The 26576-nt window shown below is 40.5% G+C and overlaps 1 protein-coding gene across 2 annotated transcripts in view; it reads left to right on the top strand.

Moving 5' to 3' along the window:
- Window positions 1-26576, top strand: part of cwc27 (CWC27 spliceosome associated cyclophilin) — a 168149-nt gene that overhangs the window by 3456 nt on the left and 138117 nt on the right. For both annotated transcript variants that reach the window (XM_062972383.1, XM_062972384.1), the window contains exons 2-10: window positions 4523-4619; window positions 6255-6367; window positions 12015-12158; window positions 14702-14800; window positions 15056-15159; window positions 15381-15450; window positions 16283-16362; window positions 19969-20002; window positions 20763-20920. In XM_062972383.1, coding sequence (XP_062828453.1) covers window positions 4523-4619; window positions 6255-6367; window positions 12015-12158; window positions 14702-14800; window positions 15056-15159; window positions 15381-15450; window positions 16283-16362; window positions 19969-20002; window positions 20763-20920 — 899 coding nt within the window. The remainder of the gene's footprint in view (window positions 1-4522; window positions 4620-6254; window positions 6368-12014; window positions 12159-14701; window positions 14801-15055; window positions 15160-15380; window positions 15451-16282; window positions 16363-19968; window positions 20003-20762; window positions 20921-26576) is intronic.

The following is a 26576-nucleotide window of genomic DNA, read 5'->3' as shown; positions in this document are numbered from 1 at the left end:
CTATATTTCAGAGGAAGAAACTGGCAAAACCACCTCCGAGTAACCCTTGGCTAAGAAAACCCTGTAAAATTCAAGAGGTTGCAAGAAGTCAACAGGGGATTTGAAAGCACATACGGTAGAGTCTCACTTATCCAACATAAATGGGCCAGCAGAATGTTGGATAAGTGAAAATGTTGGATAAAAAGGAGAGATTAAGGAAAAGCCTATTAAACGTGAAATTACATTATGATTTTACAAATTAAGCACCAAAACATGTTTTAGAACAAATCAACAGAAAAAGCAGTTCAATACACCGTAACTTTATGTAGTAATTACTATATTTACGAATTTAGCACCAAAATATCACAATGTATTGAAAACATGGTGTCACGATACAGACTCCTCTTAAAGAGCCACACACAATAAGTAAAGTTAGCAAATGTTTATTAAATGAAGAATAGAACTCAGAAACACCTAACTTCAGTGTTTCCACCAAAAGTAAACATCTTTGCTTCAAGAAAAGGCCCAAAACAGGAACAGAAAGATAACCCGGATTATCTATCTTGATAATCCGGTTCAAATGTAACCAAAACGTTCACTGAAACAAGCCCCACGCTATGCTGTGGCACAGAGAGTCAGGGAAGTGCCAAACGCTCTTAAAAATGAGTGCAAATGATACCGTTGTCAAAAGCCAAGCCAGGTTCAAAAGCCAAAAGGTGCCAAAAACACCAAGCCAAGAGCAAACACTCTCGTCATCAGGAGGCAGACCGGATTCTGAAGCCAAAGGGGAGCCAGAAACGCCAAGCCAGGAGCAAACACTGTCATCGTAAGGAAGCAGACCGGATTCAGGAGCCAGTGGAAGCCAGAAACGCCAAACCAGAAACGCCAAGTTGGAATTGCCAAGCCAGGAGCAAAACGCTGTTGTCAGGAGCCAAACTGGATTCAGGAGCCAGGAGCGCCAAGCCAGGAACGCCAAAGCAGGAACAAACGCTGTCGTCAGGAGCCAAACTAGATTCAGGAGCCAGGAACGCCAAGCCAGAAACTCCAAGCCAGGGATGCCAAAGCAGGAACGAACGCTGTCGTCAGGAGCCAGAAACGCCAAGTCAGGAACACCAAAGCAGGAATCAATTTGGATTCAGAACACGAAGCTGTACAGCCAGGATCCAAGGAGAACAGGCAGCGACAAAGCAATGTCCCAAAAACAACACCTTGCCTTCTGCAAGGGACCTTCACTTTCAATTCCACTTTTAACTTACACCTCGGAGTCTGATGATGATGAGGCTTCTGCCCTATCATTATTATCCACAACTGATCTTGATCTCATACGTGAACCTCGCCCACCAGCCCTCCAATCACTCCATCTTTGTTCAAGACTTAGATCTCCCCATGTCTCTGGTGTACCAGTAACATGCCAGTCTCCCAATGCACCCTCAGAAACTGGTGCTGCACACACATTTACTTGAGTCCAACCTGCAGCTTCTTCCATCCCACTCTCAGACCCATCATCCCCAGAAAAACCTTCAAACATTTCATCTTCCTTGGGAGCAGTAAGTATATCACGAATCTTCTTTCTTTCCCTTTCCTCATCTGACTCTTGCTCCCAAGTTGACCTCTTAGTTCCTCTACTTTCTGTTAACCCATCATCTTCCTCCATTGAGTCCTCCTCACTAGAGAAGCCTTCAAACGTCTCCTCATTTATTTATTTATTTTATTTACAGCATTTATATTCCGCCCTTCTCACTCCGAAGGGGACTCAGGGCGGATCACATTACACATATAGGCAAACATTCAATGCCTTTTTAACATAGAACAAAGACAAACAAACATAGGCTCCGAGCGGGCCTCGAACTCATGACCTCCTGGTCAGAGTGATTCATTGCAGCTGCTCTCCAGCCTGCGCCACAGCCCGAGCCCAGTAGGAGCCATAAGTATTTCCCGAATCTGCTTTACTTGCTGTTCCTCATCAAACACCTGCTCAACATTATCCCTTTTCCTCCTACTAGCAATTTTACCAGTAGTACCAGAACTGCCCCTTGGCGCAACTACAACACATGGACTACAAAAACATTGGCTACTAAAGTTCTCATTTTTCTGTTAGCTAAGGCTGGTTCTATATTGCCGTATTATGCAGTTTGAAAGGCATTACATCAGGCCTGGGCAAATGTCTTGGGGCCACATTGTGGGCCCGGCTGAGAGGGCTGCGCCGGGAGGGAGGGCAGCCAGGCATGTGCTGGGTGGGATGGGCCCGAAAGGGGGAGAGCCCGGGAAAGGACAGGAGAAGCTGGGGTAGGGCTGGGCCTGAGTCATCCTCAATTTGTCCTCGCATAAGGACAGGGCTGCTCGCCCCATCCTTATGCTGGGAGGAAAATGAAACATGCAATGACGGCCCTGATCATCCTCCCCCAATCTTCAGGCTGTCTTCTCGGCATTATTCTGGGAAGAGAGTGAGACAAGTGATGGCCATGAGTGCTACAGAGGGCACTTAGCCGCTGTGTGCCTTCCTTGGGTCGTCCTCTCAGCATAAGAATGGGGCTGCTCGCACCGTCCTTATGCCGGGAGAAGGGTGAGACATGTGGTGGCTAAGAGCACTCTCAGCTGCTGCATGCCTTCTCTATCCTTTCTGCATAAGGATGCGGCGGGCCACCAGGGATCATGCCGAGAGGACAGGGAAAATGAGGAGGGCCAGAGGTAAGCACTCTGGGGGGCGCATCCGACCCCCAGGCCTTAGTTTGCCCTTACATGGTCAGTGTAGAAATATATAATATCTATCAAACTGCATTATATGGCAGTGAAGAACCATTCATAGTTCTCGTTGCTGGTTTTGTTAATTTCACATAGGAGGACTTTATTACATTATATTTGAGAAGACATCTAGCATCTGGAAGTTATAAGAAGAGTATCCACTCATACTATGATGATCTTAAAGCATTAGCCTCAGAGGCAAATCCCCTCTAAATAGATTTTGCTAAGAAAACTTTGTGATTTTGTCTTAGAGTCGCCATAAGTGACATATAGCTGAGAATGTGTGTCAATGTTCACAAACTATAGACATATTTATTGATATTTGTGGCATTTCTTTGGTTCAGAGGCAGCAGCTCTACAGGTCAGTTTTCTGATCATCTCTGATGTCTGTATAGACAGCCAAAACTGCTAGGAAATGACGTTTACTTTCTATGTTAAAGAACTGCCTTTAAAAAATTAAAGTTGGAGTGAGGTAACTCTTTAAAATGGTGAATTGCTGCTCCTGGGGACTGCACAAATAGGCTTGGAGTCTCCATGTATCCTAGGGTTGTCTTTGCCCATTTCTGATGTCATTCAAATTGTGCCAAGTACATCTTTTTCCCATTGTTTTTAGTTGAAGAGGGTTTGGTTTTCTGAGAAAACAGGAACTGCTTCTGGGGTTTATTTTAGGTTAGACATGCCCAAGGGACTCATAGCTTTCTTTCTTCACTGCTGCTCAAATAGGAATCCCTATTTGCTTTCAGCTGGAAGTCATGAGATAATCTATTTCAGTTCCTGACCAAAGTGTTACTTTGGGAATTCTGAAAGCAGCCCCAGCAAGGAACAGACCAACTTAAGTTCAGTCCTTTCTTTTCTTCTGTAGACCTCACCCCTCTGTCAATGGAAAAAAGTGACTGCTTACACATGAAAGAGACTTCTGTAGTGATGGGAAATAATCTGTCTGATGTGTTCTTCCCTTTCAGTTTTGATTCATGGAGGAAGCTGGGAAGTGAATGTAGTGACTATGTTTATGAACAGACAATTAAATTTAATATGGCTTTGCATATCTTATAAGCAGCCCTTCCCAGCCTGGTGTCTGCCAGATGTATTTTCCAAACATTCCTATCCAGAATGGTCAAAGACACATGATTGAAGGAAGGTGAAAAAGCATTGCATGTCACTAGATCGGTCCTTGAGCCTCATAGACTTACCCAACAACATCAAAATAGTTAGGGGGATGCTACAGCGCAAAGCTGAAGTTAATTACAGAGATAGTGTACCACAGCTAGTTTCTAGAAAAGCCTCCAAATGGTATATTCAGAATTCTGAAATTTTGCTTTTTTGGCTCTCCGAATTGTTAGTCAGTTGGCCCTCCACATTTGCAAATTTCACTTTTGCGGATTGGATTATTTGCAGATGTTGACCATTGAATTGTGCTAGAGGACTCACAACTTTCTAGCGAGAACACTTCTCTAGACATTTCTAGGTCCTCTGGCCACAATTCTATAATCTACATCTTGCAGTTACAATGCAGAGCAAGTTGAGATTTAAGTATAACGTGGTACCTGAGTTGTGGGAGTTCCAGAGCAGGCATGAATTTAAGAAGAGAGAACTGCAGTTATAGTAATGGAAGCAAGAGTTAAAACTGGATATATTGCTAGACTACTTGTCCTCATATTTTAGCAATATTCAGAAGAAAAGGGAGTTTCTGGTAGCATCTAAGAAAGTATTAATGTCTGAAAAAAACCAGAATCTGTACTTCCAAGATTTGACGAACTAGAGCACATGTATGTCTTTGAACATGGCTTTTACTTTTTCCCAGGTTTTACTGAAAACAACTGCTGGAGACATTGACATTGAACTATGGTCAAAAGAAGCTCCCAAAGCATGTCGGAACTTTATTCAGCTTTGCATGGAAGGTAAGATTGAGATTCCTGTGGTTATGAGATTATATATTTTCATGTCAGTGAAGGCACTGCATTTCAACAAGAATACATAGTCCTTAACATATTTCTTTACAGCGCATTATAGATTATTCTGATTCATTGTTTGGAAGTCTAGAACCACAGTTTAAAATGCTTTCAAACCCCAAAATGTTAACAATGGTCAATTCCTATTTTGTCTCCTGGTAAGAACTCATAGCAGCTTCTGATAAGTGTGGCGTTGCAGTTTGTGAAGAGAGAATTATCAGAAGTTATTCTCGTTATTTCAAACAACAGCATATTACTTTTTCTTCTAATCCTTCTGCATTTGTGAAAGCACTCTCCATTGGAGAGGGACTTCACTTGCATTGAAGACTTTTCTTCAAAATCCCATGCCAGTCATTAATGATTTTATATTTTCCTTGAGCCCTCTAATAATTTCAGAGATTTATTTATTTATTTACAGCATTTATATTCCACCCTTCTCACCCCGAAGGGGACTCAGGGCGGATCACATTACACATATAGGCAAACATTCAATGCCTTTTAACATAGAACAAAGACAGACAAACAAAGGCTCCGAACGGGCCTCGAACTCATGACCTCCTGGTCAGAGTGATTCATTGCAGCTGCTCTCCAGCCTGCGCCACAGCCCAAGATGGGATTTTTTTGGATTTCATAGAAGTTAAGATGGCAGGCCCCCTTCACACTGTTACATATCCAACCTCCATGCAATTGACTCTGCCTCTTTCAAGTCTTCGGATCTTACTGAAGATTTTGAACAAGAAAAAAAGAAGCAAAAAAGAGATGGTCATGATTTGTGAGTTCTGTTCCATACTTAGAAGAATTGAAAACGTCTGATTTTTGTCCTCCATTTGATTTATTTTTTTCTGACAAGGAAGGTTGTGGCTAATTTGACAAGAGTCATACAGTCAAAAGGCTAAAAAGACCTGTGTTTTGTGATTTCCTGTAGGCAATGTTGGGACAGTCTAGATTTTTTTTTTAAGCTAAGGGTTAGTATTTGGATTTTTAGTTAATAAAATACGGATTACACATGTTTTGATTTTTAGAATGTATAAACAAAGATATATTAAGAGATCCACTGAGATCTCCAGCAATTTTCTTTGTCTCTGAAAAGTGAAATTTGGGAACTGCTACACAAGAAATTCAGGGAATAGAGAAGAAATGGGCCTTGCCCACATATGAAACCAATTCTTGTGGAACTCCCATCAGTAATTTTATTTGAGATAAAATTGTAAAACTGTTTCTAAATTTTGTAATGGCTGACATGAGATTTTGACAGTTTAGAAAGTTAACAAAATTTATTTATTTATTTATTATTTAAACTTATATGCCGCCACTCCCCTAGGGCTCGGGGCGGCTTACAAGAAAGGCTAAAATCTAACAATTTAAAAACACCTTCAAAATATCTTTTTAAAAAAATCTTATAAACACTCCCCCAGGGCAGTGGCTTACAAAACAGCTAAAATATAAGCAATTTAAAAACTTTTTTTTTTTCATTCCAAGTAGTTTTCTTTGAAGGGATGGCATTTCTGTTAACATCCAGAGTTCAGTTACCAAAAAAACATTTCCTGCAATTGTAAACTAATACAATACAACGTTTCTTTTCAGATTATTACGACAACACAATATTTCATAGGGTTGTGCCTGAATTTATAGTGCAAGGTGGAGATCCAACTGGTACTGGGGAAGGAGGAGAGTCAATCTATGGTGCTCCTTTCAAGGTAAACCTCTGTTTACGTGGATTTTACTTTCCATTGGTAAAATACATTTGTCATTTTGTTGTACTTTGGCAAATAACTGCTTCTTACTTAGGTGATCCCTTGTAGATTGAGGATAATGGTCCTCCAGTTGTGGAGTCTTGGGGGTGGGTCCATAGGTGGCTGAAGAGACCTATTCTTGATCCGCATATTCTCCTGCAGTGGAGACATTGGTTTCCAGGTGAAAGACGGTCCTGGACAGAGTTGGCTTGACACGCTTTCCTGTTGGCACGTTTCTCTCTTAAGCCCTCCATTCGTGCCTCTTCAAATTCTGCAGGACTTGTGGTCACAACTGTCCTCCAGCTAGAGTGCTCAAGGGCCAGGGCTTCCCAGTTCTCAATGCCACAGTTTTTAAGGTTGGCTTTAAGCCCATCTTTAAATCTCTTTTCCTGTCCACCAACTTTCTGTTTTCCGTTCTTGAGTTGGGAGTATAGTAACTGCTTTGAGAGATGACATCAACTACCTAGATCAGTCACAGTCTGGTTTCAGGCCTGGCCACGGCACCGAGACAGCCTTGGTCGCCTTGGTGGATGACCTCCGTAGAGAGCTGGACAGGGGGAGTGTGACCCTGTTGGTTCTCTTGGACATCTCAGCGGCTTTCGATACCATCGATCATGGTATCCTTCTGGGACGACTCTCTGGGATGGGTCTCGGGGGCACGGTTTTGTCGTGGCTCCGATCCTTCCTGGAGGGTCGATCCCAGATGGTGAAGCTGGGAGACGCCTGCTCGGACCCCTGGCCTTTGAGCTGTGGGGTCCCGCAAGGCTCTATTCTGTCTCCCATGCTCTTTAACATCTACATGAAACCGCTGGGAGAGGTCATCCGGAGTTTTGGAGTTGGGTGTCACCTCTATGCAGATAACGCACAACTCTACTACTCCTTTCCACCTAATTCCAAGGAGGCCTCTCGGGTGCTGGACGAGTGCCTGGCCGCTGTGTCTATCTGGATGAGGAGGAACAAGCTGAAGATCAATCCCGACAAGACAGAGGTCCTCCTGGTCGATCGTAATCCTGACCGGGGTATAGGATGGCAACCTGTGCTGGACGGGGTTACACTCCCCCTGAAGCCACAGGTCCACAGTCTGGGAGTCCTCTTGGATTCATCGCTTACGCTTGAGACTCAGGCGTCGGCGGTGTCTGGGAGGGCCTTCGCACAACTGAGACTCGTGCGCCAACTGCGACCGTACCTCGCGAAGGCTGATCTGGCCGGGGTGGTCCATGCCTTGGTCACCTCCAGACTGGACTACTGTAATGCGCTCTGCGTGGGGCTGCCCTTGAAAACGGTTCGGAAGTTCCAACTGGTCCAACGAGCGGCAGCCAGGATGTTAACTGGGGCCCCTTACAGAGAGAGGTCAACCCTCCTGTTCAAGGAGCTCCAGTGGCTGCCATTTACTTTCCGAGCCCAATTTAAGGTGCAGGTGCTTACCTACAAAGCCCTGAACGGTTTGGGACCATCCTACCTCCATGACCGCATCTCCATCTACGAACCCACGCGTTCACTTCGGTCATCTGGGGACACGAGACAGGGCCTTCTCCGTGGTGGCCCCCCGACTCTGGAACACCCTCCCCAAGGATCTCAGACAGGCCCCTACATTGGCAGTCTTCAGAAAGAACTTGAAGACCTGGCTATTCCAATGTGCCTTCCCAGATTAATAGGAAATCTCCAACTCCAAGTCCCATAAGCACTTTATTAGAACTAGATCGTATATCGCACTCTGCACTTGCCCTAGAAGCCTTATATATCACCTGTCACATCAGCACTTTTAATCTTGTACCCATTACTCTGGCCCGGCCCAGTTTTATTGTGTTTTAGCGTATTGTTTATTGCTTGTTGTTTATACTGCTTTAATTGTTTTAATTTGCCTTTTGTTTTGTATTGTTATATTGTGTGTTGAGGCCTTGGCCTTTGTAAGCCGCATCGAGTCCTTCGGGAGATGCTAGCGGGGTACAAATAAAGTTTAATAATAATAATAATAATGGTGATCAGGCATTTGGACAACGTGGCCCGTCCAGCAGAGTTGATGGCGTAGGAGCATCACTTCAATGCTGGTGGTCTTTGCTTCTTCCAGCACGCTGACATTTGTCCGCCTGTCTTCCCAAGAGATTTGCAGGATTTTTCAGAGGCAACATTGATGGAATCACTCCAGGAGTTGAGTGTGACGTTTGTAGACAGTCCATGTTTCACAGGCATATAGCAGGGCTGGGAGGACAATGGCTTTATAAACGAACACTTTGGTATCTCTACAGATGTTCCGATCATCAAACACTCTGCTTCATTCGGAAAAATGCTGCACTCGCAGAGCTCAGGCGGTGTTGTATTTCAGTGTCAATGTTGACTTTTGTGGAGAGGTGGCTGTCAAGGTGGCGGAAATGGTCAACGTTTTCTAATGTTACACCATTAAGCTGTATTCCTGGCATTGCAGAGGGATATGCTGGTTCGTGGTGGAAGAGTACTTTGGTTTTCTCAATATTAAAAGAGAGGCCGAGCTTCTCGTATGCTTCTGCAAAGGTGTTTAGAGTGGCTTGTAGGTCTTCTTCTAAATGTGCATATTGGAGTATTTTAACAGATGTGGTTGTGACCTTGGTTTTGGCTTTCAGTCTGCTGAGGTTAAATAGCTTGCCATCTGTTCAATAGATGATTTCCACTCTGGTGGGAAGCTTCCCATCAACAAGATGAAGTATCATAGAGATGGAGATGGAAAATTAGGTTGGGGCAATGACATATACCTGTTTGACACCTGATTCCACCTGAAATGGGTCACTTCGGGAACCACTGCTGTCCAAGACTGTTGCCATCATATCATCGAGGAGGAGCCACAAGATGCTCACAAATTTGTCAGGGCACCCGATTTTTTGGAGGATGGTCCAGAGAGCACTGCGATTCACTGTTCCTCTGGAGGGGCAGAAAACATTCTGGGATTCTGGGAGGGTGTCTTCAAAGACAGGTAGAAGGTGGTTTGCAAGGATTCTTGTGAGGATTTTTCCAGCAGAGTTTAGAAGAGAGATACCGCGATAGCTTCCGCAATCTGTTCTATCCCCTTTCCTGAAAAGGATAATGATGGTGGCATCCTTGAAATCTGCTGGGATTTTCTCGGTCACCCACACTTTTTCAGTGAGCTGGTGGAGTTGTTGTATCAGCTCAGGTCCACCCTCTTTGAAGATTTCAGCAGGGATCCCATCAGGTCCGCTGGCATTGTTGTTTTTTTGTTGGCTGATGGCATTGCTGACTTCTTCCAAACTAGGCCATGCTGCAAGCTCATCCCTGGTTGGTTGTTGCGGGATTTGTGAGAGGGTCTCTTTGGCCACATTGGAGCTGCGATTCAGCAGGTTCTGGTAGTGCTCTCTCCAACGTAGTGCAATTAATGTTTTGTCCTTCAGAAGTTTGGTTCCATCTGATGAGCGTAGAGGCTGTATGCCATGGTTTCTTGGTCCGTAGATGATCTTTGTGGCTTTGAAAAATCCCTGAGCATCATGGGTGTCTGCAAAGTGTTGGATTTCTTCAGCCTTCTTTGTCCACAAGATGTTGTTGAGCTCTCTGGTCCTTCTTTGGACCTCAGCTTTTGCACTGGCATAGATCTTTTTCTTGGCAGCACAGTTGGTGTCTCTCTGCCATGTTTGGAAGGCTTTCCTTTTGTTATCAATTAACTGTTGGATCTCTTTGTCATTATCATCAAACCAGTCTTGATGTTTCTTAGTTTGATATCCGATGGTTTCTTCTTCCTCAACATTTTCGGGGTGTTCTGTGGGTAGATGATCCTTGAGTGTTGTTTGGAGAAGGGCTCGTTTGGAGGGTTCCTGAAGGGCTTGGGTGTTCATTTTGCCCCTTATATTTCTTTCTTGGAGTCTGCATTTGGGGGCAATCTTGATAGCTATTGTGGATCGGATTAACCTGTGGTCTGTCCAGCAGTCATTAGTACCTGTCATGGCGCTTGTGAGAAGCACATCGCGGCAGTCTAAGAGGTGCCAATGCTTTGACCAGGGGTGCTTCCATGATGTCTTGAGCTTGTTTTTCTGGCGGAAGAGTGTGTTGGTGATGACGAGGTTGTGTTCTGCGCATTTGGTGAGAAGCAAGATGCCGTTCTAGTTGCTGTTTCCAACCCCATCTTTTCCTATGGTCACTGGCCACAGGTCGAAGTCTCATCTGACTCTTGCTTTAAAATCTCCCAGGAGGATGATTTTGTCCTCCTTAGGTATCTCTGATAGGACTGTGTACAGCTGACAGTATACTTTTTCTTTGATGTCTTCATTAGCATCTAGTGTTGGTGCATAGGCACTTATGATGGTTGCCTGTTGGCTTTTGTCAAGGTTAATTCAGAGGGTTGAGAGTCGTTTGTTAATGCCAATGGGTGCTTCAATCAGATGCTTCACCAGGTCATTTCTGATAGCAAAACCAACTCCATGGATTCTTCATTCTTCTTCAGGCAGTCCCTTTTTCTTCCTTCAGCTGTCCCTCTCCTGCACTCCCGGTCTCCTGACGTACTGCTATGTCGATGTTAAAGCATCCCAGCTCCCTTGCAATGATAGCAGTCCTGCGTTCGGTGTGTTCACTGTCAGTGTTGTCCAACAGTGTCCATACATTCCATGTTCCAAAATTCATTTTTCTTTTTTGGCCTCAGGGTGCTGAACCCTCTGGACGTGGCAGTTCAGTCAGGGATAAGCGAGGCAGACTATGTTTAGGGCACCCTTCCCCATGTGAGGTGAGCAAAACGGATCCTAAAAAGGGCTGCTCAGTCATTGATACAGCTGCCGGACTACTCAACTGCCTCGGACCTTGAGGTAGAGTCCATATCCACCGCCCATGTGCCAGTCTGTGACTAGGGGCTTCCAGATTTCACAATCTTGCCCCGTCACCACTCGCTGATCACCATGGGACTTTTGTTGGTTTGTTTTTATTTCTCTTGGAAGACGCCTGTGCATGATTTTTTTTTAATGTGTGGAGGTCGGTGCACAGCCGATCAACATGCAGTCTTCACAGAGTGAGGTCCCAGCCAGTGGCATGATTATCATGACGACGGTGGCTTCTCAGTCTGTTGCAGCCTTCTTCCGCCTTCACAGCCATTGTAACATGTGCCATGTTATCCTCTACCTGCTCCGCCGTTGAGGTCTTAGTGTCTTTGGATTGTTCTTGGTCTGGATTCTACCCTGTGGCACCTCCTGGGAGTGCATGACTCCAGTGGTTGTGCCCGCAGGTTCATTGGAACACGCAAGCCCCCTCACCATGACACGGTGACAATCCATTGAGGGGGTACTGCTTCTAACTATTTGTTAATTGGGATAGCTGAAAGCAAATATCCTCCTGATGTGAGTAGCTTCTGGTGTAATTAAAGTAATCTGTTTTTCTAAATTGTCACTTGATCCATATTGCAAGTCTTTGGCTCTTTTCTACTTCAGTAAATATGAGTCACTTGTACATTTTCCAGATAAGATATTCTTAAATTTAGGACAAAACAAGTTTGAAGTATATAATGAAAGCAGTGTTGCTTTTGAAGCACTAAATAATGGTTTTTGATGTTATATACTGAAGGTCATTCTGTTCTTATGAATGGGCAAGCTATTGAATAACAACGACCAATTAAACATATCCCTTGATTGTTCTTCCTCTCAATTCACAGGATGAATTCCATTCACGACTGCGCTTTAATCGACGAGGACTGGTTGCTATGGCAAACGCTGGGCCTCACGATAATGGCAGCCAGTTCTTCTTTACTTTGGGTCGTGCAGATGAACTTAACAACAAGCACACCATCTTTGGAAAGGTTTGCCCAACTTCTGTCTTGCACATTTTCCTATTGGATCTTGGTGTGTTTACTCAGAAATATCAGGGCCCTTCCACACAGCCCAATATCCCAGAATATCAAGGCATAAAATCCCACAATATCTACTTTGAACTGGGTTAATTGAGTCCACACTGCCATATAACTCAGTTCAAAGCAGATAATGTGGGATTTTATTCAGCTGTATGGAAGGGACCTCAGATGAAAGTCTAGTGAGCTGTTGAAAACTGCTTGATAGGGTGTTTTGGGCTTTAATCTAAAAACAAGGTTGCATTATGTTCATTATAAACGATATCAAGTATAAAATATAATAAAACAAAGAACAAGTAAACTGATCGGAGCACTAGTCTGGAGCAAGAAACCACCTAAGGCGTATCTACATGTACCCTGAAATCCAAGGCCAGTCAGGAGGAGGAATACTGGGGCAGCTACACAGACCATTTTTGTCCCACAGCTGCATTGGAGCAGAATCCAGACTATCCAGCAGGGCCGAAACCAGCTCAGTTCTCCTGGATTCTTACCTTGCTGTCTCTGTTGTCACTGCTGGAGCATTGGGATAGTTCTTGAACATTGCTGGGGACCTTTGGTGACATCAGCAAAGTTGCCTACCTAACTAGGGAGAAGGAGGAAAGCGATTCCAAGTTTTTCCAAGGTCCCGTCTATACTGCCGTTTAATTTAGTTTCATAATGCAGTTTAACTGCATTGAAGTGCATCAAATGGCAATGTAGACCCATATAATGCAGTTCAGTGCATTATGAAACTGCATTATACAGTATGACAAAATAGATGGGGCTTAAGACCTGATTGCTTCCAAAGTGATACTTTTGTTAGTCTCTTTCAAGAAAAAATAGTGAAAAAGGTTATGGCACCTTAATGATGCCATATTTTAAAAATTATCTGCATGTCTTTTTGATTCAGTCTTCAGATCAATTTTGTCACCCACCAAACCTATCATGTGTGATCTCCCACATTATTTTACTTGAGTCTCAGTGTTCCGATTTATCCACTTCAGACTAAAAAAAAGCTTATATTGGCTTTTCATTTTTTTCTCTATGACTTCTTGCCAGCCTCTTCCTTAAACCCTTTACAGTTTTAATTGCCTATTTTATCTTCCTATTTAGTATCTATACAGCAGTACATATTCCGGAGTTTGTTAAGGAAAGTGAAAGCAAAAGAATAGAATAAGGGCAGGTAGATCAACCATAAAACAAAGTAAAATATAAGCACAAGTTGACTAAAACAAAATATCAACACTATTTGATCAGTTTTTCTTCTCTTGTGGAAATCTGTGAGCCTTTCTCTCTGTAACTAGAACAGTTGAATCTAACCTTTTCTTAAAAGGTACTTGTTTATAGCAAGTCTGTCACGAAACTTTCATTCTTATTGATTTCTAAATCAATAATAACATGAACTAGACAATGAACAGTCAACAAAAATAACAATAATGCAGTGGTGAGCAGCTGTGGTTTCCCAAGTATTAGATTGCAAATCCTGTGATGCCTTATCATTCATTGGCCGCAAGGATGAATGATGGCTGCAATCCTTTCTGTAAGCCACTCTGAGTCTGTTCGGGGTGAGAAGAGTGGGGTATAAATATAGTAAATAAATAAATGACTTGGGCTGATGACAATTTTAGTCCACAACAGAAAGTGTCACAACTGGTGATTACTGTTTTATTGTTTTAATTATGTCTAAACTAAGGGTAAGGTGAAGGGTGAACATATCTAAATTTTGGAAATAAAATATGAGCTCGCAAGCCCCTCTGAAGCCCCCTTGATTTCCTAAAATGTCTTACTGTCTCCCTGGTCCCTTGATCAAAGTGAGTTTTCATTATGTTTTAAATGATAAGGTGATTGCCCCTTTTCTTCTTTGGGCAGTGAGCTTTATTCGTATTTTGCTAAGGCTCTGGCATTATTTGGAAGAGAGGCTAAAGACCGTGTAGAAATATCACCCCCATCATTCCATAGCATTGAGTCATGGCAGTTAAAGTGGTGTCAAACTGCATTAATTCTGTGGTGTACGTGCATCCTAGGAGATAGTAAAGCAATTAGCATCTCAGTATCTTTTAGTACTAAGAAGAAGCACAGTGATAAAAAAAAATTGCCTACACATTAAAATGTCTATTTTATCTAGCTGTGCTACAAGGTAGAAAAATATCACTAGTGCAATGGACAGAGGTGTTAGGACACCTTTCCTTGAATTAACTAACAAAAGAAAGTTCCAGTTGTGTGTGTCTGTGCCTTCAAGTTACCTGTCAACAAACTATGCATCATTGAAAACATGGCTGTGACGCTACTGGGTTGTTTCCTTCTATTTGAGTTCTTTTATAAAAGTGTGTATTTGCATCTCACAGTCTTCATTTATGGGAAAATAGTAAAGTAAAAATACAAATTTTCATACGCTAACATCAGTACTGTTTTTTTCACAATATGTGTGAAATATGTAATACACGATCTATCTTTTAAAAACTACTTTGAAGAAAATATGATTGCAATACCTTTTAAAATCTTTTCTGATTTTGCAGGTTACTGGAGATACTATATACAACATGTTACGACTTTCAGAAGTTGAAACAGATGCAAATGAAAGACCAAGTAATCCATATAAAATAAAATGTACAGAGGTAGATATACAATTTTCTAAACAGACTAAAACACACATTTTCTTGTCCTTAACCTATGAAAATTGAATTCATTTATTGTATTGTACTTTTATTGAAGGAGTTACCAGGCCAAATCTTATGTATGACAGTTACATATTTTCAAAATTCCTGAAACTTCACTGATTGTTGTTCTCTATTGCCTGGGTAGTTATAGAAAAATATTATTATTATTCACATTGGAGAGTCTTAAAGATTTGTGAAATGATTTCCTTACAGGTATTATTTAATCCTTTTGATGACATAGTTCCAAGAACCAGTAAAAAACTGAAGAATGAGAAACCAATGGAAGAAGAAAAGAAGATCAAATCCAAGGGCACAAAGTAATTAAAACCTTTCTTTTCTACTAGTTCACTTATAAAATTATATACAGTAATTAAGATGTGATCCGTGTGTCACTTGCTGAATGATAGTAACTTCAAATAGCTTCTTATTAGTATAAAGTAAGTAGAAGGTATAGAGTGAGCTTCTGGTTTTTTAAATTGGGTTTATTATGAAATTATCTGAGTAGAAAACATTTATTTTTGCCTTTTTCTTCTGAAAGAAATTTTAGCTTGCTTTCTTTTGGAGAAGAAGCTGAAGAAGAAGAAGTGGAAGTCAACAAAGTTAGTCAGGTAATAGTTTCAGATTGACCTCCTGTGAAACATTGTTCTTAAATAACGTGCTTTGCTTTTCTCTGCTTTGTTTACCTTGCTATCTGAATCTGTTATAGCAATATATATTGCTCAGCTATGAAAACATTGTATTCTAATGCATGATGCCAATTGTGGGACACTGGGTTTAAACAGGAACAGGAATCTTGTGGCCCTCATAATGTTGGATGCAACTCCCATAAGTCTATGAGAATCATAGTCCAAGCAGCTGAGTCCTGGGGAAAGCAAATGATGGTTCTGTGGGCCTCTTGGGCTACATGCTCAAGACAACCCTCACAAACACTAAAGCATAGTTTAAATTAACCATATTTTAAAGAACATACATAATATGAAACTGTGAATTACTGAAAATGTATATAAAACTTCAGTTACAATTGCTTGAGAGGATCTGAGAGGGGATTACTTAACTTCATTCTTGTAGCACTTAATGAAAATGTAATGCTACTTTCTAACTGTTTTATGATATAATGCTATATTATGTCAATAATAGCTTCTATTGAATGGAAAGTTTATCTCTGCAGTATTACCAATATGATTTGTTCAATATATTTAGTATATGATTGTTTCTCCTGCTGTCTGTTAGCTTCTGATGACCTGGGTTTATTTTGACAGTTTTTCAATGAAGGCTTGGTCTTTTCCAAAGAAACTAAACAAAACAAATGTACTGCACAAACATTTTTCTGTATTAGACAGAGGTTTTGGCTAATTTTGCTACTGTAGGCTGTATGATGTACAAATAAGAATATTTTGCATATATTCAATTCCTTGCTGATTCTTTTATTTCAAATTTTAGAGTATGAAAGGTAGAAGCAAAAGCAGCCATGACTTACTGAAAGATGATCCCCTCCTGAGTTCAGTCCCTGCAATTGAAAGGTTAATATGCTACTTGCTAATTAGCATCTGTGCCAAATAAGATACATTGCATCTCTGTTTATGTGTTTGCTATGCCATAAACCTGCAATTATCTGTTACTGTTTCCTTCCTTCCTCATCCTGCTAATGAAGATGATTCTGTTGAAAGATATAATTATTAGAAACATTTATGAACTGCCTTTGGGACAAATCTTCTCAACAAAATTAAAACCATTAAGAACATAATAAAATGGTGATAAGATTAAAACATGCAAAATAATAACTTTCCTGTACACTTGCCTAACTCTCTGTTTTTTGAGTTTAAGGTTATCCTGTAGATTGAAGCTAAGATGGAGAGAGATAGCCCCCAGAAGTGTCAGGGTGTGTTAGAAATGGTGCCTCAGCTGCCTTGAAATTTTATTTCTCATAATGCGGAAACAACAATACAGGAATTACACCTTTTCTGTCAAAACACACAAAAGCATATACATCCAGCCTCTGTATCCATGGATTCAACTATCCTTGGCTTGAAAATACTTACTTAAAAGGTCCCAAAAGCAAAACTTAATTTCACTCTTTGATATAAGCCCCTCTATATATAACGGGGCTGAAGCATCCACAGAGTTTAGTATTCACAGGGTGAAGGTACTGAAACCAAACAGAGAGCAGGAACCCACTGTATTTGTACATGAATGTTACCTTCTTCTTCTAGCCCATTTCAAAATAATTTTATTTTTTTAATTGAAAGGCAACAATTTGTGCTCCTTACTCCACCATAATTTGTCTATCCTGTAGCTTAGAGGTGTCACACTTGTGGCCCTCCAGATGTCCAACTCCCAGAAGCCCTAGCCAGCTTGTCCAATGGCTAGGAATTCTAGAAACTGAAGTCCAAAACACCTGGAAGACCACAAGTCTAATGCCACTGCTGTAACCCATTCCTTTCCTCCCATCCCATCTACTCTCTGGTCCCTCTTATCAGCATAGAACCTCATTCCTTCTTTTCTCTCCCCTTGTCTTTCCCCTTTCTTCCAAAATCCAGATTACATTGTTCTATATGGAATTGCTCATAGGCTGTGCTGTGTCAATTGTATTTTCAGCAGTAGCAGCTACTGTTCCTGAATGTTAAAGTGGTAGATATCCATATAGGGATGGTGCTATAAGTGTTGAACTAAAGGAAGACAACTCAGGGCCCTTCCACACAGTCCCAAAACCTGGGTTTCTTTCCGGATTAGCCTAAGGTGTCCAAACAACACCTCAGGCTAAACTGGTTTAACGTGGACTCACCTCCCCAGGTATGGCTTCCAACCTGCTAGAAATAGCCATTAAAATGCCAGTTTCTAGTGTAAATGGGTAATTGAGCTTGTGTAAATGGGCCCTCAGGCTAAAGATATCTCTGTTCTGGCTATTAGCATTTTTGAAACATTCTGTGCTTTTGGTTCTCTATGTGATTTGATGGCTATGAGTGGAATTCCTATAACTGAAATCTTTTATATATGTTTCTATTTGTACTCCCCTGCTTTTAATTGTACATTTTATCCTGCAGAGAAGAGTACTTTTGACTTGGTAATCTCTCCCTACCTCCAAGAGCCCAGTGCCCATGCAAGGTTTATTGAACCTAAACTCTTTGTTTTTCCCATCCTTCAAACTGATCAAGGGAAGCTTCTTGAAACTCCAGCATTTTCAAAGTTTTGACTTACTTGGCCAATTCGTTCAGTCTTGCCCTTTAGATTTAATGTGAGTATTCCTGTGGAAATGGATGGAAACAAGGTTATACATATGGATGGCAATGAATGCTTCCTTTTCAGGGTCTGAAAAAGGCCCAGACTTAGATCCAACACATAAATAAATAGGATTCTCCCGCGCTCTTGCTCTACATTGATTACTTATCTGGACTGCTGGGCAGTGGGAAAGAGAATGTAACAGAACCTTTGGGACAAAAAATGATGGGAAAAATCAATCCTCTTTCTTTTTGCTTAGGGAACTGGAAGCTGTTGCAGCCAGTAGAGGGCATCTGTCCACAGACTGCAAGCAGCCTTGCTCTTTCTCTGGATCTCTCTTGTTTGTGGCAGACACAAAGTTCTGAGATCATCCTTCCACAGTTGCATTAAAGGCAGCAAACAATGGTTGATAATAAGGAGGTGGAGGGGTCTGTGCTGGCAGAGAATGCTTGGTCTCCTCGTCTTATTCCAACAAGGAGGGAAAAGTGTGTGTATGTGTCTGTATCTCTCTGTGTGCTATGTTCCTTCAGCTTTCCTGTTGATTTATGGCAACCCCATGAATTTCACAGGGGCTTCTTAGGCAAAGAATACTCAGAAGTGATTTTGCCAGTTCCTTCCTTTGAAATATAACCTGGTATTCATTGGTCATCTCCCATCCAAGTATAAACAGAGCTGACACTGCTTAGCTTCCAAGATCAGGCAGGGTCTGATGTCTTTAGGGTATTTTGTTCTACTTTTAAAGAAGGTAACTAGAGTTCAAGGTGGGGGGGGGGGGGAGGAATCCTAATACTGTACTGTACTTTGCTGCTATGACTGTGCCAATATAGGCCGTGACAGCAGGAGGAAAGATACTGTAAACACAGCAGCCATGAAAGTAAGGAGACATTGAGAAATACGCTGTTTGGATCTAGCTACCAGCATATTACTTTGGAATCTGTACAGCTGCTAGCATAATGCACCAATAGAGCCATGTGGAAGTGAAGTAGTCTACAAAATAATCTTCAGATATTCTTGAAATGTGTTGTAGAGCAAAATTGGAAGCCTCCACTGCTTCCTTGCATGAAATTGTCATAGCCACAATGGGAAGCAAAAGGGACGTCCTTTTAGCACAGTAGGATATTTTTAACACAGTAGATTCCCAGAATATTTACACCTCTCTGGGGTAGAATTTATACATAACCCATTAGTATATATGATAATAATGCTTTTTATTGACCCCAGAGATGCAGATGGAACTCTTAAAAAACAGATTGAGGGGTTCATTTCTATTTTTAAAATAGAATGAGGCAATTTCACAAGGCTTCAGCTATAGCATTTAAAACTTTTGTAGCCTTGTCACTGTTTGTCAGGACTTCCATTCACTGAGCCAAGGCAGGATTAGAAAATGTGCCCATGGAAAGCTCTAAACTTAGTCAGGATGTTATAAAGTTGGCACAAAGGTAGCTGCTTTTGCAGTGGATATTCTTCAGTATTCCTTCAGGAGTATGGCACCTCATGTGGCTTTTAGGTACTGCCTGTGATTGAAAAATGAATGTCAACACTAAATCTACAGCTGTCCTGTCAGCTTGCCTCTTCAAATGGGGTCAATAAAATGCCCTTGGAAGAGATATTAATAGAAACGTTTAAAAAAATGAAGCTTTACATTCCAGAGACAGAAGAAGAAAATAGAATAATTAAAAACAAACAAAAACCCAAACAAATTATAAGTCCCTTCACCTCTGCAGATCTCAGTACTCAGGAGCAGGAGCAGTGCAAACCCATGGAACAGCTGCCAAGGCAGCAAAAGTCACAGTCTTTTAACAAAAATGACCAGGTCGTTGATCAGGGTACCAATATTCTGTTCTGTGTAACTTAGATATTTAGAACACTTTAAGGAAGAATCTACTTATGTACTTTTTCTTGCCTTTCAGTGAAAAAGCAAATGATAATGATAATTCAGATGAGGTGAGTGGCATTTTACTTTATAGTTTTGAAGTGCTGAGCTGTGGGTGGGCCCCCTTTCACAAGAGAAAAGCATAATAGAAGAGGGATAATTTCCCTTCATCTTTACAGCTTCCCCTTGAGCACAACAATCATCTCTGAAGGGCCGAGCAATCTGTCAGAGTAGGTTTTAGTGGAGGATGAGGAAGAGATGAAAGCTGCATTGGCTAAAGAGATGTCCACTCATACAGTGGTTGTATTTAGCCTATAGAACTGTCACTTTTCTTGATTATTGTTCATGAATAGTACCATCAACATTTGAGCATCAGGGTCTACATTGTTTAGTGGTGTACAGGAATAATGGACACCCCGTAAATTGGGAGCAGCAGTATAGCAAGGCCCCTCATTCCAACTGTATGTATAATTGGAATATCAGCATAGAATTGAGGGTGAATGTAGTGAGAGTGATATTGATAAGAAGCATCAAATAATGGCTTTGAATGGTTCAGGTTAAAAAGCACATGTGAGCTGAAAACAAAATACATAGAGAAGAGTCAACAGCTTTAACTCAAATCATAAAATCCTCAAGACAAGAGATTTGGTTCTTGAGGAGAGCTTTAAAAAACAAAACATTTTCTTCATGTGACTTTCATGGTTTTTGTTATCTCTTTGCCATCCATCCATATCTATTAATGACTGAGATCACTAGCAATCATCTTTGGTGAAATGAAGCTTGCAGATATGAACAAAAATTAATGAATTAACTCATAGTCTGTTTCCTTAGGAGGAAGAGGATGGATACTCTGATGAAGATGATGCTATTGATAGTGATGAAAAAAGTCAAATGAAAGAACGTATTATGCAGAAGCTAAAGAAAGATACCAATCTAGCTGGTAGAAAAATGACCAAAGAATATGAAACAGAGAAGAAAAGTAGTCGCAGGTGAGTAGAGCACTTCACTGAACATTGTACTGTAGTAAAGAAACCTTTCCATTATTCCATCATGGACATTTAAATGAAAATTACACGTTTATCTGACATATTATGTTTGTTCTTCAAAATCACTATTTGTTTTTACTATTATGTGCCTTCAAGTTGATGTTGACCTATGGTGTCCCTCTCATAGGGTTTTCATGGGAAGATTTATTCAGAGATGGTCTGCTGCTGCCTTCCTATTAGAGTGTGTCACCTACTGGGTTTCCATGGATTCTAATTCTGATCTTTCAGAGTCATAGTCAACACTCAGATCTGTAGACCATAATGGCACTCTTAGATTTTTAAAGCGGAATTTTAATTGTAATATATACCTACCACATAAATCTTTCTGGAAATTTACTAATATCGAGAGCGAGAGCCCTTTGACTTGAATTAAAACATGTTTTTTTTTTAATTTTGTGTAGTTTTAGGGAGACATCCTGCTGTTGTCAGCTCTCCCTATTGTTTTCTGTACTTGTAAAGTTTTACCTGAATGTAGTACTGAGGCCTGAAGTTCAGATCTGGGTATTTTCCAAGTAGAGCAACTTTCAGGAACATTTCCAGTACTGTTCTAACTCATGGTGTCCTGTTGAGGCAGCAGTGTGGGATCATGCTATTTGTTTGTTAATGTAGTAATTCTAACCTGTTGAATCAGGATTATCTGCTTATCCAGAGTGTTGACTACCACAGTAATATTTGCTTGAGCTCATTTACATCTGTGCTGAAAATCAAAAGAGTTATCTTTTACAGTGATGTGATAAGTATTTTGTTAAAGAGTCATATTCCCATAATCTGTCCAAGTATTTTACCTGCTTTTTAAATTTCTAAAGTTGCTTTTTTACTCCTGAAGATTTTTTTGGGTGGCACATAATATAAGAAATATACATTTGAATATTCTACTTTTACATGGAATTTGCTCTCAGAAAGAGGAATTATCACGGCTTGGTCAAATTTGGCTAAACTGCTTGAGCTTACTTTAATTTGGTGGTTTTTATTTTTATTTTCATGGCAACACTAAAGCCTTCACGTTTAATTCTTACAGATATCTAATTTAATAATAATAATAAACTTTATTTATACCCCGCCACCATCTCGCCAACAGGGACTCGGGGCGGTTTACATGGGGCCATGCCCAGAACAATACAATATCACAGAATATAAATAGAACAACAAATCATAACACATTAAACAATACAATAAAAGATAATATACACTACATTAAGCAAAATCAAAAGAACAATAAAACCAAGGGCAGGCCACATAAACACTGGGTTAAGAACTCGAAGTGAGAAAGGGAATAGGAATAAACCACAGAAAACAGGGTCATAAAGTAGTGGTGCAATCTGGAGGACAGATATTGGAGAAGAGTAACAAAAGGGATGTAATTTCTTAGTATGCCTCCTATTTCCTTCTTCTTCAGCATTTAACATTTCATCAGAATTTGATGTCTCAAAGAACCCAGCAATGCAGAATTACTTTCGTAAGCCATTGAAGTTTCTGCCATACGTGAAATCTGCCTCTGTTTATTTGCAGATTTTGTTAAAATTGTAATAATTTAGAATTTCAAGATGTGTTGGAAACTGGTGATATGGCACATTGTCCAGAGAGAATTTAGAGGATGCTGATTCAGGCCTGTGTTGATCAAAGAAAGCAGTGATTCATGGATCAGAGGTGTCAAGAGTCATGGAACAGAATACATACTGTATGACTTCAGTGGGAGGTTCTGGGAATGTTTTGTGGAACATCTGAGATCTATCAAACCTTTCATTTCATCAGAAAATTAGATCAGCAAGTAGGGCATTGTAAGTTAACATCTTTCATTTGGGTTTTTTTAAAGGCCAACACTCATAGCAAAACTGTTAAACTGGTCCAAACTGAGTTTCAAATACAAAACAATAATAATCCTTATTTTCTTTCATAGAAGAACCTTACTGCATTAAGAATTATTGGTTTAAAGAAAGCTGCTAATTCTACGTGTTGTGGTTATATAAAGTATAAATTTGGGTGGGAGGATTCTGCTCTCTACTTTGAAGTTCTTGAAAGTTATGATAGTAAAAGCATAAGATCCCTGGTTCCATGTTTTCTTCTTGAAGGAGTAAATGGCTCCTTCAATTTAGACTTTTAACCCCTACATGACTGCATTTTTCATGTAATTTTTTCTGGATACAAAAACTACCATAATTCCAATTGATATCCCATCAATAGAGGGTTGAGAATTAATGGAGTGTATGTATTTGTGTGTTAGATAAGAGAGACCAGATTTCCAGTCCTCACTCAGCCATGAAGCTTGATGGATAAGTTTGGACCAGTTGAAACCACTAAACCTAATTTTTCTCCCAGCATTACTATGATGATAGCATGAGTTGGTGGGTGGAAGTGAATCATCTCTGTAACCCTTTAGAGTGACCCTTTGAGCTCTGTGCTGGAAAAGAGAGAGCGGAATGGAACAAATTAAACCAACTTGGAAAAGATCACTTACTTATGTTATAGCAGCTTCCCAGAAAAATGTCCCCAGAGGCCTCAATGGAAGGACAGGCCTTAAGCTGATAATACCAAAACGAGTCATTCATTTTGTAATGACCCATCCAGTTTAGAGATTTTTCCCAAGGCCCCTAAAACAAATGATCCCCTTTAAAAAAGTAAATGAATACAGAATGGTAAACCAGATAGTATCTGACACTCAAATAGAAAACATTTGGATTATTTCATCATACTTTTTTCAAGGAATTAGAGGTCTATCTGGAAGCGATAGTTGCATTCTGTGGTGTAAGTCCTTCATTGAACAGTTCTGTGCAGAGCTTTGGTTGAAATGCATTGCACAACATGCCAAAGGATAGTCCTTTAAAGAACTAACTTGAGGATTCTTCCTTTGCAGTTCCAGTCATATACAACTGATGTCTGATACAGCATATTTGTAAAAGCCCTCATGCCCAGAACACCTATGGCAATTTGGTCAAGTGGCCTGTGGAATGGAAAGGTTGTTTAATACATTAACATTTCAGATGACAGTCATAGAGCAAAAGCATAACTGAAATGGAATTGTACATTGTAGAAATGATGAAAGAAACTCATTTTCCAGTTTCCATCAAGTGGACCTTTTGAGGTTGTTTTCAACTTTTGATAAAAAACATAAGAATGATCACTTTAGCTAGAATTCTCCTATTTAGAGAAATGATCTGTTTAAGTTGTCATTCAAGCTTTTGTCCTGTAGGTGGAGCTCATATGGCATACATTTTTGAATGGTTCTATCTCATTTTTGCTGTTTGTTGATATGGCAGGCTCAAAGCTGAAAAGTACATGGGACCAAGGAGGTTAAGCTTGCTGGCAAGCATAGATAAAATACAGATATAATGTAATATTTGCAACATCCACTCTAGATTTATCTGTTAGTGTTCTTAACTGTTTACTATTAATTGGTAGATTAATAAACTAAAGCTTTGATTTGGGGACCAGGTTTTAAGCAGTGATGACATTGCTTTTGTTCATTCTTAAAAGACTGTACAGAAATTCCAAAATCCTCCAAAATTATCCACATGAGTGGCTGAGATAGTGACACCTTTGCTTTTTGATGGCTCAGTGTACACAATCTTTGTCTCATGCACAAAATTATTTTAAAATACTATATATAATTGCCTTCAGGAAAATATAATCTTAAGTAAGTTGTATTTGAAAGAGCTTATTTTTAGGGGTTCAAACACTGATGTGCAAAGGTGCATTACACTACCTATAGATATTCAGATATGTGTATAGCCACATACATACCCTAAACTTTTTTAAAATGTTGTTGTCATGCTTGCCAGACATGCAGAGCCGGCCCTAGGTATTTTTCAAGTGTAGGCGAACAGAATTTTGGCGCCCCCCCCCCCAAACCAATCACTGAAAAATAAAAGCGTTGGATAAGCGAAAATGTTGGATAATAAGGAAGTATAAAGGAAAAGCCTATAAAACATCAAATTACATTATTATTTTAAAAATTAAGCACCAAAACATCATGTTTTACAACAAATCAATAGAAAAAGCAGTTCAATACATGGTAATGTTATGTAGGAATTACTATATTTGCAAATTTAGCACTAAACATTGAACAGGGATATAGGGCAGTGTGGACTTAGATAACCCAGATAGCCCTCAGTATTAAAAAAACCTCTAAAATCAGGACAATAAATAAAGAACAACACTCTGAAATCCAGACAGTAAACAATCAGGGACAGCTAACTCCTCCCAAAAAAAAGATTCTCCCAGGCAAGAAGAAGCCAGGCCTTGAAGCCACAGGGCCATTAAATGCTAATCAAGGTGATTAATTACAACATTCACACCTGCTTCAAAGAAAAGTTCTTTCTCCCACCCTGGACCTTCTACAGATATATAAACCCCACATACCTAGCTTCCAAGTTCCTACAGACCTCACAATCTCTGAAGGCCCCAAAGGTGGGCTTGCATGGTGCGAAGGTGGGTCTGCACCGGCTGGAAGGCCCAGCGCGGTCGCTGGAAGGCCCGAAAGAGAAGGAGGTGGAGAGTGGTGCCCTCCTCCCAGGACGATGGTGCCCCCGGGACGATGGCGCCACAGGCAAATGCCTATTTCGCCTTATGGTTGGACCGCCTCTGCAGACATGGATATAATCCTCCACCAATCTGCTTGCTACATTGCTCGTTACTTTGATAAAAGTTGTCAACTTATCAAAGGCTAAAACTTGCCAGAATGGATATGCAAAACAGACAGAAAGGTTCATGAACGTTCCTTAGAGGAGAGGAGACAGTTGTGGTGGTGCTTTAGAAGTCATGAGTTGGAAGTTATGATGGATTTCCACAGATTTGCTGGTTCAGTTCAGATTAAAGCAGTAATTTTTCTTATGGTTTTTCATATTGAAAAAAATATCTATTTTCACATCACCCCGTTTCTTGCTCTACATGCCTGTTTTTGTTTATTCGTTCACTCACTTCCGACTCTTTGTGATCTCATGTACCAGCCCATGTACTACATGCCTACCTTTACCTTTAAGAACCTTCAAACTAAGGCTACAACATATCAGGAAGTTCTCTTGTGGGCTTTTTATCTGATGTGTTCAGTGAGAGCAACAGAATGGTGTATTTTGCCACCAGAAGGGTTTTTCTATTTCATCGCCCTGCAGTAGGAACCTGACCAAAGGCATCTTAAGGCCTGCAGATGCTGCAATTTCGCTGGGGCAATAGGTAGTAAAATTTGCAGGCTATTTCTTAATTTCCTACACAAAGAGATGTGTTTGGTGTAAGGTATTGTCCAAATAGCTCATATTGCCATTAGTAATCTCTATATATTTTTGGTGGAGAAGTTTTTTAAACAAAATATCCTGTTGCTTTCATTGTATTGCTGAAGTGTTCCTTCTAATTTCCAGTAATCATTAAGGAATTAATACATTTTCTCTTTTTACGTGTGATAAAACATTAATATAAACAGAAAAACAATAGACATTTAATCTTGTTAGTAAGGATTATCTTGCGTCACCCAATTTGTTTCTACTGGGCTTGAGAGTATTTTCCCTTAGTCGTGTTTGTGGGCTGATTATATAAAATATGACAGTGCTTTTCCCCTTTTACTCTGTGTGAAGTCACTAGCTGTGCTTTCAAAATGTTTGTTATTTCAATT

This window comes from Anolis carolinensis, chromosome 2, assembly GCF_035594765.1.
Source record: "Anolis carolinensis isolate JA03-04 chromosome 2, rAnoCar3.1.pri, whole genome shotgun sequence".
NCBI classification, from domain to species: Eukaryota; Metazoa; Chordata; class Lepidosauria; order Squamata; family Dactyloidae; genus Anolis; species Anolis carolinensis.
Note: the sequence above shows the minus strand (reverse complement) of the source record. Positions and strands in the feature narration are given on the sequence as shown.